The 15,209-nt window shown below is 36.4% G+C and overlaps 1 protein-coding gene across 8 annotated transcripts in view; it reads right to left on the bottom strand.

Annotated features, from left to right (window-relative positions):
- The window catches only part of LOC143240121 (NAB transcription cofactor mab-10-like), a 185,443-nt gene that overhangs the window by 33,289 nt on the left and 136,945 nt on the right, over positions 1-15,209 (bottom strand). For 5 of the 8 annotated variants that reach the window (XM_076482033.1, XM_076482037.1, XM_076482030.1 and 2 more), the window contains 3 exons: positions 10,720-10,839; positions 8,047-8,180; positions 1,781-1,901 (listed from right to left, as the gene is read on the bottom strand). In XM_076482033.1, coding sequence (XP_076338148.1) covers positions 1,781-1,901; positions 8,047-8,180; positions 10,720-10,839 — 375 coding nt within the window. The remainder of the gene's footprint in view (positions 1-1,780; positions 1,902-8,046; positions 8,181-10,719; positions 10,840-15,209) is intronic. The other 3 variants (XM_076482038.1, XM_076482031.1, XM_076482036.1) reach the window with 1 other exon arrangement.

Here is a 15,209-nt window from a genome sequence, read left to right as displayed (position 1 = left end):
TTTCACTAATTATGGTTTCACTGGTTTTATGGAGTTCGTTATATCTTCAATCTCATGTTTCTTGGAAGCAATAGCACCCTGGATATTGATATGTAGTACTATGAATTTATCCATGGTTGACAGAGTTCATGATATAAATTTGCGGTAGGTATTTTTGGATATTTTTCAAAATTATTTTAATGATTATGTCTGTGATACTGTTTGTATTGTTTGGATTTGTATATTCTGCCATTATTTCAGAGAAAGTGGAAGTAATGGTATTTGTTAATGTGTTATCAATATTTGTTGGTGTGGTTTTATGTGTGTCTTGAGTTGCTTTGGGTTAATCTTGATTACTTGGCGATGGTTTTTCCTGCCTGTGTGGTGATTTCTTGACCCCTGCAGCATACGAGTTTGTTTGTGTGTTTGTGTTTTCTGGTGATTGAGTGGTAGTTAGTTTTGATGGTTCGTGAATTTTGTTTGTTTGTGGCTCGTTCGTGTTTGGATTTTTTATTTCGTATAAGTGTGTCTTAATGGATTTGTATTTTTGGCATCCTTTATAGTTTGTCGTATGTTCTTCCCCACAATTGCAGCATTTAGGTTTGGGGTTTTGTTTGGTACATTGTGATATGTGGTGATTTTCTCCACAGCCTACGCCACGCGCAGTTGCTTGACATGCTGCTGCTACATGTCCAAACCTTTAGCATTGGTAGCACTGTGTTATAACCGCTGCTGGTGTTTTGGTTTGTTCTACCATGTATTTTCGGTACCACATTGTGATATCATTATTTATTAACTGAGTTATGTCTTGGATATTGTCAGTTACTACTTTAATTAAATTTGTTGGTTTTTTTTGTGGTGTTTGAAATTATGCGTTCTACTGAAACGTGTTTTATGTTTTGTTCACTTAATGCAACCTTAATGTCGTCTATGTCGATAGGGTGCTGATATTTAAAGTTCTGGGTTTCTTTTGAATTTCGCGCAAAGCTACTCGAGGGCTATTTGCGCTAGCCGTCCTTAATTTAGTAGTGTAAGATTAGAGTGAAGATTAGTCATCACCACCCACCGCTAACTCTTGGGCTACTCTTTTACTAACGAATAGTGGGATTGACTGTCACATTATAACACCCCCACGGCTGAAAGGATGAGCATGTTTGTTGCGACGGGGATTCGAACCCGCGACTCTCACACTACGAGTCAAGTGCCTTAACCACCTGGCCATGCCAGGCCTATTTAACATTTGGAAAAACACTAGCGAACAAAACTTTTTTTATATAGGTCAGATTTTGAAGTAGCCATGTTCACGAGGGTTTATTATACGTTAGAATAGCAACCTTTCATTATTTGAAATTGATATAACTTTCACGAGAATTACTAATACTATATATATTTTCAGTTGCAATATAAAAGTCCCCCGCTAATACAGGCTTTCGATTCCCCTCGGTGGATTCAGTAGATAGCCCGATGTGGCTTTGCTACATGAAAACACACACGCGCGCGCAATTTAAAAATAGAGATATGTTATTATTTTGTATTTAAGGTAAGCAAAATAACAGTAAAAATTGTAAATCCATATTACTTTGTTATTACGGAGTCCACTGGTTTTTACTTTCACTCTTTTCTTCAAAAATAAACAACAAAAACCAAAACGTGACCAATATTTGATATACCAGAGTTTGACTTGCTTGTATTTTTTACTTAAAATTAAATTTGTTCTCCAGTTAGTTGTATTACTAATGTACGACAAATGTGGAGAAGTTCAAAAAATCATTGTCTGTTCACGATTGTCTCTTTACATTACCTGTCGCTTTTTCTTCTCTTCTTCTAAGTGAGCTTTATCTGGGTTCGAGTCCAGCCTGGGTCGCTTACATGAATCTTCATCATAAGACCTATAGCCCTGAGACCTAGAAGTATCATCAAAACTGATCATTTTGTTCTAGCTGCCATGTACTTTACTGGCAGGAAACGTAACGATTTAACACTCAAATTACTGGCTTTTCTGTACACCATTTACTAGTAGGGTGAATCCATATATTGTAGCGTATTAAATACGTTTATGTCTTTTGTCCGTTATGTCGCTCACTGTAAAGAACTGATTAAAAATTCAATGAAATCACTCATTTCTTAGGATATAAAATAGCTAAAGATCTCCTAATTAGTGGGATTAATTACAGTGTTGGTGATAATTATTGTGTTATTCGTACCTTATTCGGGACCGTTTAACCAACAAAAGAATAAAAATTGGTATATGAATTCGTTTGAAAAAGTGTTTAGAAACAAGGTGAGGTTATGGAGCCCTATCAGACACTCTTAGATTAGAACTTAACTATTAAGATTTCTAGTGCCTGAATCGCACTAGTAGTTGGTGAAGGAGTAGCTCAAAAGTCGGCGGTGAGTGGTAATGACTAGCTGCCTTCCCTATAGCCTTTCACTGCTAAATTAGAGACGGCTAGTGCAGATAGCCCTCGTGTAGAATAACGCGAAATCCAAAATGAGCCAAACCTATACACAATCATAAGAGAGCACTTTAGTTTATTCGGAAATACGTGTAGAATCTTTCCCATATTTTTCCTAAGGGAAACGGTAAAGAGAACACATATTTACAGTCATTCTCAGTTATGTTGCACAAAAAATATTGCTGAGATACGTGTCCTCTCTCTCCCCACCTCCCCCCAATGGATATCGATTAAAATCATTTACTTATCTGTATATTCTCTGGAAAAAAACGCTAAAGTCAATAAAACTAGGAGTTGACTTTCCACGAAAGAAATCTATGGCAAACTTTACCACTTGTAATACTGAGATTTTCGACAGGTAAACAGCTAATAAACCATAAAGTGTTTGACCCTCTTTGTCAACCAGTATACGTGATGATAAAAGGGGAATAGTAGGTGAACATTCAATATTGTACAAAGCAATCACAAATAAAATTCAGATTGGCTATTAAGGAATCACAAGTTTATATGGTAAACGTTCACATGTTCGTTTCCGTCCATCTTTTATTTTATTTCGCCCAAGAAAGTTTTTAAATTTAAGCTTTGCTTTAGAATCGAAGGGAATTCAAACTACACTCTAGGCTTACAAGGAAACAAGTTTTAAGCCTTAAACACTATTTTCTGTCATCTTGTCGAGAGTGACTAACATTTCAAACTTTAGAGATGCTCATCACGCCTGAATCCGAAATAGCAATGGTTTCTTTTTGTTCATTCGTTTTTTTTTTCATTTCGCGCAAAACTATTCAAGAGCTATCTGCGCTAGCCGTCCCTAATTTAGCAGTGTAAGACTAGAGGGGGAAGGCAGCTAGTCATCTCCACCCACTAACAACTCTTGGACTTCTCTTTTACCAACGAATAGTGGGATTGGCCGTCACATTATAACGGTCCCCACGGCTAAAAGAGTAAGCATGTATGCTGCGACGGGGATTCGAACCCGCGACCCTCAGATTACGAGTCGAGCGCTCTAACCGCCTGGCCATGCCGGGTACGTTTCTTTTTTTAGGGTAATGCGAAGCTACAAGTACAACAGCCTTGGTACATTCGGGATAAAAGAGTGACATACATAATACTGAGCTGAGAAGTAATATCACTGATAAGCTTGTCATCACATAGCTACAAGATAAAGCTGAAGGTTTAAAAAAGTGGTCAAATAAATTTTCCAGCAAGTATTTCGAGGTTCAACTCAACACAACATGAAGATATATCGAAACTCAAGTAATAATTTTATATATTTATATACTTGTTACTCAGAAAATACTTGACATTAGAAAACGTTTCCATTCTTTTCCTTTTGTATTTTTACCCAGCTCTTGAAGCACTTGACTGATAGTTTTAAATCGCTCAGTTCGACTGACAATTCAAAATTTTTCAACTATACTGTGGCTCCATCTACCTGATAAGCTAGAGTATATTGTAGGTGAAAGGTCTTGTATGTAATGGTTAACAATACACAGAGTGTTCGGAAAGTCACTGTGCAGTTTTGTCTGTTAATAAATATATATGTGCACAGTGACTTTCCGAACACCCTGTATAAGGCCAGACAAAACCCTCAATTACGAAGAACCAAAAACAGGGAAGAAGAAAAAACAGAGCATGAGGCTTAACAACAACAAAACATTCAGGTTACAGAAGTTAACAAAACTGCTTTGTCTACAGTGGTTAAAAAAAGTACAGCCAGCAGCGGTTAACAGTAGTTTCCGAAAGAAACACTTGCTTTACAAAGTTAACAAAAATATTAAAACAACACCTCGCCTGCAACGAATAAGTACATTAAAAAAATCTAGCCGACATCAACTGGAAAAAAACAACAACAAATTAATCTACAACAGCAGACAGTAAATGAATCTTTTTTCATTAACTGTACCTGGTGACGACATATCACTGGTAATAAGACAAGTACATATATTCTCGAATAATGAACTATCGATATTACATACAAGCTGAGATTACAACGGGTTTGTATTTTCGAAGTTTTGAAGCTTTGTTTTGAAATTAAAAGAAAAATAACAACAGATATGTTTAGGTGCTTCTTTTGTGTGCAACTGAATCGGTTTTACACTTCCGGTTAACATGTTAACAATATGGTGCAATCTTACTTAATATTCTAATACTGGAAGCAATATTCACGCACGCGTGGCGCTGTTCTCAAGAAGTACAGTGTATTTTGTTCTTAACGATAACCGATTTTGTTGTAGTGCTATATATCAGCCAGATTAAACCACCTTACGAGTCCTATCATACACCATACTCTATAGATTAACGGACAAAATAACCATAAGTCCAGTTATACGACTATTTTTTTAACTCATGACTTTACAAGTCATAAAATCCAACACTGTAACAAGTTTTGCATATTACGTCACATAATATTGTCAGACAAGTTAATAAGGCCAGATCATTAATCGAATGGTGTACAATCCATAAAACGCGCTGTATAAAAATATATTAGTAAATATTGTATTTGTAATCAAAATGCAGAAACTGATAAAATAAAAACTACAGTTCGGCCGGTGCTTATAACATACTTGGTTCGGCGATTTAAGTTCGAACATGACATTACAGAATAGCGCGCTTGGAAACTGTTCTTCAAACGTCGTGTACATGTTAGATGTGTAAGGGCAACCAAGGGTAGAGACGTTTAATTAATAGAAGTTATATGTGTAGAGCTTTTCGGGAATGGAGGAACGAGTAGATTCACATATGTCATTAATTCTCGACGGTCCTCCCTGTTAAGTTGAGGACCAAGTTAATTAACATTCTCGCAAAAAAAAGTTAATTAATACTACACGGACACTATTAAACATCAGTTTGGATATTTACATATACTTTTGTACTCTCGAACGATACACTATCGTGTTCATTCCACAGTAATTTTTCCTCTTATACTGAGAGCACTGAGCTTACGGCCCCTTATCATAGTTCACGCTCATACCATACACACACACACGTAATGATAATTCGCTGTCGTTGTTGATAAATTCAACATTGTTCACAAAATCCCGACATAGTTTCAGAACGAACAACACATTTGAGGCTATAGTAAATTGCATTTCCTGAAAAAAATTGGCAGCCCGGCATGGCCAGGTGGGTTAAGGCACTCGACTTGTAAGCTGAGGGTCGCGGGTTCGAATCTCCGTCATACCAAACATGCTCGCCCTTTCAGCCGTGGGGACGTTATAAAGTGACGGTTAATCCCACTATTTATTTGTTAGTAAAAGAGTAGCCCAAGAGTTGGCGGTGGGTGGTGATGATTAACTGCCTTCCCTCTAATCTTACCCTGCTAAATTAGGGACGGCTGGCGCAGATAGCCCTCGTGTAGCTTTGCGCGAAATTCAAACCAAACCTGAAAAAAAATTTCATTTTTTAAAATTTTACCAATACCATTTCTTCATAATATATTACATGTGTTTTTTTTTTCTTTCTTTTTTAAACAAGATGCTGTCAGTTTCATAGCTGGAGAATATTACTGCCACACGTCTTGTATGTATATATGTTTTACGTGTATTTAATTTTGTTTTTTTACTTTTGAATTACTTGTAAAGCTAGCTTAACCCTTCGAAACCCATATGTGCTAGCCGTCCCTAGTTTAGTGTTAATAGACTATAAGGAAGGCAACTAATCAACGTCACCCACCGTCGACTATTGGGATACTTTTTTTTTGTAAACAAATAGTAGAATTGATTGTAACATTATAACGCCTCTACGGTTAAGAAAATGAGCATGCTCAGGCATGGGATTCGAACCCACGATCCTCAGATTACTAGTCGAATATTCTAATTACCAGCCAAGACAGGTTAATGTATTACTATAATTTTAAAACACTTCGACAATGAAGTCTTACGAACACAGGTTAAACGGCGTATCCCTTTTGTTGTTTGGGTCCTATCTCTTGAGATACCATATTGTAATAAAACATTATTAAAATAAATATTAGATAAAGAAAGGTGAATAAACAAAAAGCACCGCACTTTGTAGTGAAATATCATCAATAGAGAAGAGGACATGCTTACATATATATCTATCAAAGCTAGAAGGGGTGTTGTTGTTACATAAACATACATAACTATGAATCTAAAGGATAAGGGAATGCTTTGTTAACACATACACTACAGGGCCAAAAGTATGTGGACACCCGACCATCACACCCACATGTGCTTGTTGAACATCTCATTCCAAAACCATGGACATCGATATGGAGTTGATCCCCCTCCTGATGCTATAACAGCCTCCACTTTTCTGGGAAGGTTTTTCACTACATTTTGTAACATGGCTGCAGGGATTTCGCTTCTATTTAGTCACAACAGCGTTGGTGAGGTCGGGCAGAAGGCCTGGCTCGTAGTCGGCGTTCCTATTCATACCAAAGTTGTTCGATAGGGGTTGAGGTCAGGGCTCTGTGCAGGCCAGTCAAGTTCTTCCACACCATCCTCGGCAAACCTTGTCTTTATGGATTTCGCTTTGTGTACGGAGGCATTGTCATGCTGAAACAAAAAAGGGCCTTCCTCAAACTGTTGTCACAAAGTTGGAAGCACACGATTCTCTGGAATGTCATTGTATGCTATAGCATTGAGGTTTCCCTTCACTGGAACTAAAAGCCTTGCCCAAACCAAGAAAAATAACTCCACACCATTATTCCTCCTCCACAAAACTTTACAGTTGGCACTATGCATTAAGGCAGGTGGCGTTCTCCTGCCATCCGCCAAACCCAGATTCGTCCGTCAGACTGCCAATAGTGAAGCGTGATTCATCAGTCCAGAACACGCGTTTCCACTCATCCAGAGTCCAATAGTGGCGTGCTTTATACCACTCCACCTGACGCTTTGCATTGCGTTTGGTGATCTTAGGCTTGTGTGCGGCTGCTCGGCCATGGAAACCCATTTCATGAAGCTCCTGAAGAACAGTTATTGTGCTGACGTTGCTTCAAGAAGCAATGTGGAAGCCGGTAGTGAGTGTTGCAACTGTAGACAGACAATTTTTATGCGCTTTAGCAATCGATGGTCCCGTTCTGTGAGCTTATGTGGCCTACCGCTTCGTGACTGAGCTGTTGTTGTTTCTAGACGTTTCCATTTCACAATAACAGTACTTACAGTTGACTGGGGCAGTTCTAGTAGGGCAGAAATTTGACGAACTGACTTGTTGGAAAGGTGACATCCTATGACAGTGCCACGTTGAAAGTCAGTGAGTTCTTCAGTACAACCCATTCTACTGCCAATGTTTGTCTATGGAGATTGTAAGGCTGTATGCTTGATTTTATGCACCTGTTAGCAATGGATGTGGCTGAAATAGCCGAACCCACTGATTAGAAGGGATGCCCATGTACTTTGGCCATGCAGTCTACATATATACCTAAAATTATAAAAAAAATTGAGGGTGCTGTGTTAACACATACATATATACCTAAACTTATCAAAGAAATTGAGGGTGATTTGTTAACACATACATGTCTGTAACTAACAAATGTTTCTCCAGTACTTCTATGGAACGTACATCTGTTTACATGTTGGGAAGGTACATCTATTTATATATATATAGGATACATACATCTATTACACCAACGAGACAGAAACCTCAATACCTGGAATGGCCTTTTGAATACTGATACCCACTGTCTCGCACCACCTGTCGGGCCAAGGGAAAAAGCTCATCTCTTCGGGTGAGGAGGGCAGGGATGTGTTTACAGATCTGAGCAGCAGCTTCGTTCACTGACACCTGGAATTGTTTTTAAAACTACAACAACTTGTAATTTTACGAAGTAAAATACATAATATTGGAAAAAAAAAATGAAATTGTACTTGATAATGCAGGAAGTAAATGTGTGTATATATATATACTTGATTAAGTTTCCGTTTATAAAAATATACAACTATTCAATATTATCAAGTTATATTTTATTTTGGTTTTAACACAGTGTGTGCCATTTAGTACTAAGAATTCAAAAATAGTAATAATTTATTAAATTTCTGTTTTTAAACCATAACTGTTATCACAAAATACAATTGCTAAGAATCCAAGACAGAGCTGTAAATATTCAAAAAGCTCGGCATAGCCAGGTGGTTAAGGCACTCGACTCGTAACCCGAGGGTCGCGGGTTCGAATCCCCATCACACCAAACTTGCTTACCCTTTCAGCTGTGAGGGCGTTATAATGTGACAGTCAATCCCACTATTCGTTGGTAAAAGAGTAGCCCAAAGGTTGACGGTGGGTGGTGATGACAAGCTGCCTTCCCTCTAGTCTTACACTGCTAAATTAGGGACGGCTAGCGCAGATAGTCCTAGTGTAACTTTGCGCGAAATTCAAAATAAACCAAACCAGTTAACGTATAACATTTTCAAGTTCATAATGAATAACTACTGTCGTATTATTGTGTACTGGATTACGTTAATTATTTTAAATTGAAAATGGCTTAGAGACGTATAAAAAAATATTATTGATTGATTCAATGTTTTTACCCTTATTTTCCTGCCAAAACGTTGGTATATAAAAGTCTCTAATTCAAAGTTTATTGCACATATTTTGTTCCACTTTAGCCTAGTGAAATATGTTATTAATCTTTTCAAAAATAGCGATTCTAGTATGTTATTAAAATGAACTATTTTATTTTTATGGTGCTGTATGAAATTCTAGAACCGACTACCAATGGAAGGCAAACACATATATTCACCTGTATATTTACCCATTACAAAGAAACGACAACCCTACGATATTGAAGTTAGGAATTTCCCAGATGAGCCACAAATACAGACCATATTACTATGTTGAAGACAGTTTTTATCACAGAAACAGTTACCACTTTAAAGTAACTGTTACTTATACATCAATACTTCTCGATATGAAATATACATTTTCGTTTCTGTAATCTTTCGCGTTTTCTTTTTAACAGAATAATAGAACTTTTCCATTCTTAGTAACTTATGAAATTATTGTTTAGAAATTGATTTTAAATCACAATTTCTTGAGCCTGGCATGCCGAACTATGTATTCGAGGTTCCATGGTTCGAGACCCCTTAGTGAAAACATACGTTTCTAACTTTAGGGATGTGGGTACGATTTATGAGAAACAGCCAAATACAACTATTCGTTTATAATAGCCCAAGTATTGGCGGTGAGAGATATTGACTAACTGCCTTCCTTACAATCTATCATTTGAAAATTAGTGCCAGCTAGAACAGATAATTAAACAACAACAATAACGGCCTGATGTGTCGTTAGAACAGATTATTAAACAACAATAATAATGGTCTGATGTGTCGTTAGAGCAGATAATTAAACAACAACAATAACGGCCTGATGTGTCGTTAGAACAATAATTAAACAGCAATACTAACGGCCTGATGTGTCGTTAGAACAAATAATTAAACAGCAACAACAGCCTACTATGTTGTTAGAAAAGATAATTGAGCAACAACAGCGTAATATGTTATTAGAAAAGTTAATTAAGCAACAAAAACAGTGTAATCTGTTGTTAGAGAAGATAATTCAGCAACAACAGCGTAATCTGTTGTTAGAGAAGATAATTGAGCAACAACAGCGTAATATGTTATTAGAAAAGTTAATTAAGCAACAAAAACAGCGTAATCTGTTGTTAGAGAAGATAATTAAGCAACAAAAACAGCGTAATCTGTTGTTAGAGAAGATAATTAAGCAACAACAGCGTAATCTGTTGTTAGAAAGGATAATTAAACAACAACAGCCTGATGTGTCGTTAGAACAGATAATTAAGCAACAGCAAAGGTTGTTCAAAGGTTATCAAGGGTAAAGAAATCCAAAGGACACTGTTATTTTACCATAACGTAAGCCTAAATCACAAAAAGAAAGGTACTGCTGGTAAGTCAACCAGTACCTTTTATCCATACAGGATGCTTTCCAACATAATGTTTCACTCGATCTATAGTGATATATTTTGATAAATCGATATCATTATAAGGTATTTTGTGTAGTACCCTACCTGTACTCCGTACATCACAGGGAACTCTAGTTCCGGATTTTAGTAAGTCCTTAAACTTACAGGTGTCCCACTAGGGGACATAATAAGGTACAAACACCTCAAACAAATTACTCTGATGAAAACTAATGAAGAGTTGTATACATTATTAGGCTGATTATTTCCAAATTATATATCAGATGGACTAATAAGTCAGACACAAATTTACGACAGTTCACACAGACTAATACGTTAGGAACAGTACGTCACAATATACATATTTAAATTTTATATTTCATTCTGTTCAAATGAAAGCCCCTAACTAACCTCGTGTAAGGTTAATGGTTTTTCTGGTTTTCTCTTGCAGTCGAATCGTCCATATATTGCAGCATACTTCCTCATTTCGTCCATCCTTCGACCATCATCCTCGGGCATATTCATCACATACTGGAGTAACAAAATATTTCTAATTAACGTATTTACCCTAAAGTACAACGTTCATAATTTATATGCAGGTTAATATAAGGATTGTCCCTAAAACGTCATGATACAATTATTTATGGTATACAGAATAGTGCGAGGTCCTTTTTAAACAAAAGTATTGAATATCATGAGGCTCTCTTTTGAGAATTTTAATACCCACTGAATACCACAAACCTTTTTACTAATATATTTAACACATGCTGAATGTCATAAGATTCGTTATTAATATATTTAACACATGCTGAATGTCGTAAGATTCGTTATTAATATATTTAACACATGCTGAATGTCGTAAGATTCGTTATTAATATATTTAACACAATGTCGTAAGATATTATAACACATGCTGAATGTCATAAGATTCGTTATTAATATATTTAACACATGCTGAATGTCATAAGATTCGTTATTAATATATTTAACACATGCTGAATGTCATAAGATTCTTTATTAATATATTTAACACAGGCTGAATATCATAAGATTTGTTATTAATATATTTAACACAGGCTGAATGTCATAAGATTCGTTATTAATATATTTAACACTCACTGAATGTTACAGAAGTATGCATGGTGAACTAGCATCATGATCCTCGAAACTATTTCATCAGTGATTTTTTAACTGAAGATGTCGAGAAATAAATAGATTGCGTATTGAATGGGAAAATCGGTTATGGAATTCTTCACTGTCACACTGCGTTCAGTCTTATAATTAGTACTAACGTAATTTTCTGAGACAGCTAAAGTTATCAGTTAAAGGATGTGAACATATGTGCAAAATATTTTTCAAATTAGTTTATTTTTACTTTATTAGAAGATTTGTATACACTTATGCAATGATGTGTCGTCACAGATACAGGTAGTGGCGCCATGGACGATGTATTTAGGACCCATGTATTTGGTTCCTGGCAAAATCCCGAGCAATGGACAGTGTTGCCACGAATAGACTTATCACTAGCAAAACATTCAAATAGCGAGTTTGTTGAACTTTTCTAAGACGAAATTCTTCAATGTTTCCTTGGAAAAATTCGCACCGCAGTGCGTTTAATACAGAAGAAGTCTCTGGAACGGCACCATAATTCTATCCGGAAAAAAGTCACTCTCAGCAGAGTAAAGCCCCTGGCTACGAAAGTGAACCCTTTGACCGCCCCTTACTCTAAAAACCAAAACACAAACTTCCTACCATACATCGAAACCAACGGCTTCTATTTCGATCTACATCATATCTGTTGCCCTCCGCGAGTACAGCGGAAAGTCTACAGATTTGCAACGCTAAAATCAGGGGTTCGTTTCCCCTCGGTGGGCTAAGCAGATAGCCCGATGTGGCTTTGCTATAAGAAAAAAACACACACACACACATAACTGTTTTAGTATCACACTACTTTAAAATGGTGTTATATGGAGAAATACCTTATAAATTTCTTTCGTGTTAGTAAACGTTGTTACGTCCAGACACTTTGAAAGTATTTCTTTACTAGATGTCAAAGCGTGCGGTCCTGCTTTTTGTGTGCGGTCCTGCTATTTTATTGAGAAGGCTCTGTGCGATCGTAAAGCCACCAAGTGTCGACATCCTTTGAAAAGAAATATATTAACTTTTTCTTTCTCTAAACGAGCGACAGTTTAAAAACCGAATATCTTAAGATGACCGTTCCTCAATAAGGACTTCTAGTAAGAAGAATATGGAATATTGTTTCAAGTATACTTTATTTGTTATATGCCGCTGCCGATGAGATCTATCGCTCAGTACGTCATAAAGCAAGCTGGTTACAATATTATAAGTCTTGGTTGAACGCTATGTTGTTTATAAGACATCAGATCTTATAGCGTAGATGGCCTTAACTGGCAGATCATGACATCTAACAGTAATAAGAACGTAATATTATTTCAAAATAAAACTTAACAATAACCTAAATTACTGAAATGTTATCATACACAGTTTTAATGGTAACTTAAGGACACTCTCAAATAACTATTAAATATCATTCTACGCCAACTAAGGCATTCTATCCAAAAGCCCAATATCTTTTTTTTTTTAACCACAAGTTTTAATTTAATTATGTCAGTTAGTTGCTATATTTTTATTAGTTCCATATAATAACACTGTACATTAAGCCTTAACCATCAGGCTCTATTGTTGTAAAATAACATTTTTATTAGTTATTTAGGTCTTCCTGTTTTCTTATACCACACAACTCTTTTAATCATCCCTCAAATACAAAGTTTCTTACAGACCTGATGACGTGTCTTAGTCAGCATCTAAAAATGATCTCAGCTTGTTTATTTTAAGCGCAAAGCTGAAGTAATAGGCACTGTGTCCACAAAGGAAATCGATCCCTAAAACCTCCGAGTGACCTTTAGAGGATCTTACACTAAATAAACGTCCCTCTCTGAATATATGTAGACATAGTTTTTAATTTAGGACGCAAAGTATCATTACGTTTATTTTAACCATTTAAATCAAGTGATTCGGTGAGTCAGCGGTAAGTTTACGTATTTATAACACTAAAGTCCGGTGTTCGATACCCCGCGTTGTACAGAGCACAAATGGCCGGTTATATGGATTAAATCTAAAACAAACATTAAGATCCATCTTAACACGCAGTGGACATTTTTCATTTAGAAACAATTTTTCCTTTTTTTTTTTAGGATGTTTTAGGGAAACCTTGTAGATATACAACTTCCACTAAGTAAGAAAACAGAGATACATGTCCCCCATTGGCACAGCGGTATGTCTGCAGACTTACAACACTGAAATCCGAGTTTCGATACCCGTGGTGAGCAGAACACAGATAGTCCATTGTGTAGATTTGTGCTTAACTTCAAACAGATACACATATCTTACAGCAAATTCTTGAAACAAAGTAGCAAAACTCATTTTACCTCACACAGCCAGTTCGTTTATTTTCCAAAGCTAACACGTTGGAGGTTGGATCACTGCAATTAAAACCAACTTTAAACAAAACGCTAAATAATACAACTCGCCAGAATACAGAGGCTCGAATTTAACGTAAAGACTACGAGCAGCCAATTACACAGTAGTGTGTTCCGGCAGTTTTCTTTGTTTTTAGCTACTATTCTAGACGACTGTACTGATTGCATTAAAAGGAGTGTGTGTGTGTGTGTGTGTGTGTGTATTTTCTTACAGCAAAGCCACATCGGGATATCTTCTGTGTCCACCTGATTTTAACGTTGTAAATCCGTAGACTTACCGTTATCCCAGAGCGGACGCATTAAAAGGAAATGCAGAAACAGTAAACAGTTCATGCTGTGCCCAACCTTGAATTGACTGTTATTTTTTTATGAGATGAAAAAATATGATCTTGTCATCATGAAAGTGATGATAATTACTTCGTGAAGGTTTTGGTTTTGTTTAAACATTTTATGTAAACAGTACACTTACAAATACACTTGATAACAATGATATATTCGTTGTTGTTTGTTTGGGATTAACCACAAAGCTACATAATGAGCTATCTGTGCTCTGTCTACCATAGGTATCGAAACCCGGTTTTTAACGGCACGTGTCTGCAGACAAGTGCCACTATGCCGCTGTTGTTGTTTGCTTTTTTTTTTTCGAATATAGTTAGTACTCACCCAGAATATCGTTCTGAAAAGGAATTAACCATTATACAATTTACATGAAACAAAATACAGAAAACGTTTCTTTGTATCAATCGAACTGTAATGTTGAAGGAAAACACAACAAGCTTATTGCATAATTTCGGTGAAGCTTTGTTTGAGCACCACGTAGTGGCCATTGAGTAAAACCTAAGTACCTTTTTGGAACAGAAAGTTTCTGTTCACACGCCAATAAAACGAATGTGTGGAAAAGACGAATTAAGTAACGTGTCGATTCTGACGTACGTCCTCAATGCGCCTGTTTGTTTTGCAATATTAATATCAAAATAATATTTATTAATCTCTCTCTATTTAACATATATTATTATTTCACAAATGTCAGAAAACGAAAATATTTCGAAGCTTAGTTTCGAATATGATCAATACTGGTTGAATGAGACTAAATCGGGTGATTGGAAATGCATTTATTTAGTGGTGTTAGTCCAGAACAAATACTTTGAAGGTGGATCCCTATAATCTCCCTCATGGTTCAATAGAATTACATTTAGTGACTAGAAAGGCATTCCCTGAGATATGTTACAGTAGGACAACATGTCGAATCTGGGTTTCTAGATAGCTCCATAAGGTGACTAAACCCGTGACTGAACACATGTTCTGTGAGGGGTGTTGTAGATTGATAACGTGTTGCAGTTGAGTGTTAATGGTGCCCCGTGATGGTTAGATGTGACTAAGCTGTGACTGGGCGACTGAAGG

Source organism: Tachypleus tridentatus, chromosome 13 (assembly GCF_004210375.1).
Source record: "Tachypleus tridentatus isolate NWPU-2018 chromosome 13, ASM421037v1, whole genome shotgun sequence".
Lineage (NCBI taxonomy): Eukaryota > Metazoa > Arthropoda > Merostomata > Xiphosura > Limulidae > Tachypleus > Tachypleus tridentatus.
This window is presented reverse-complemented; position numbering and strand designations above follow the sequence as displayed.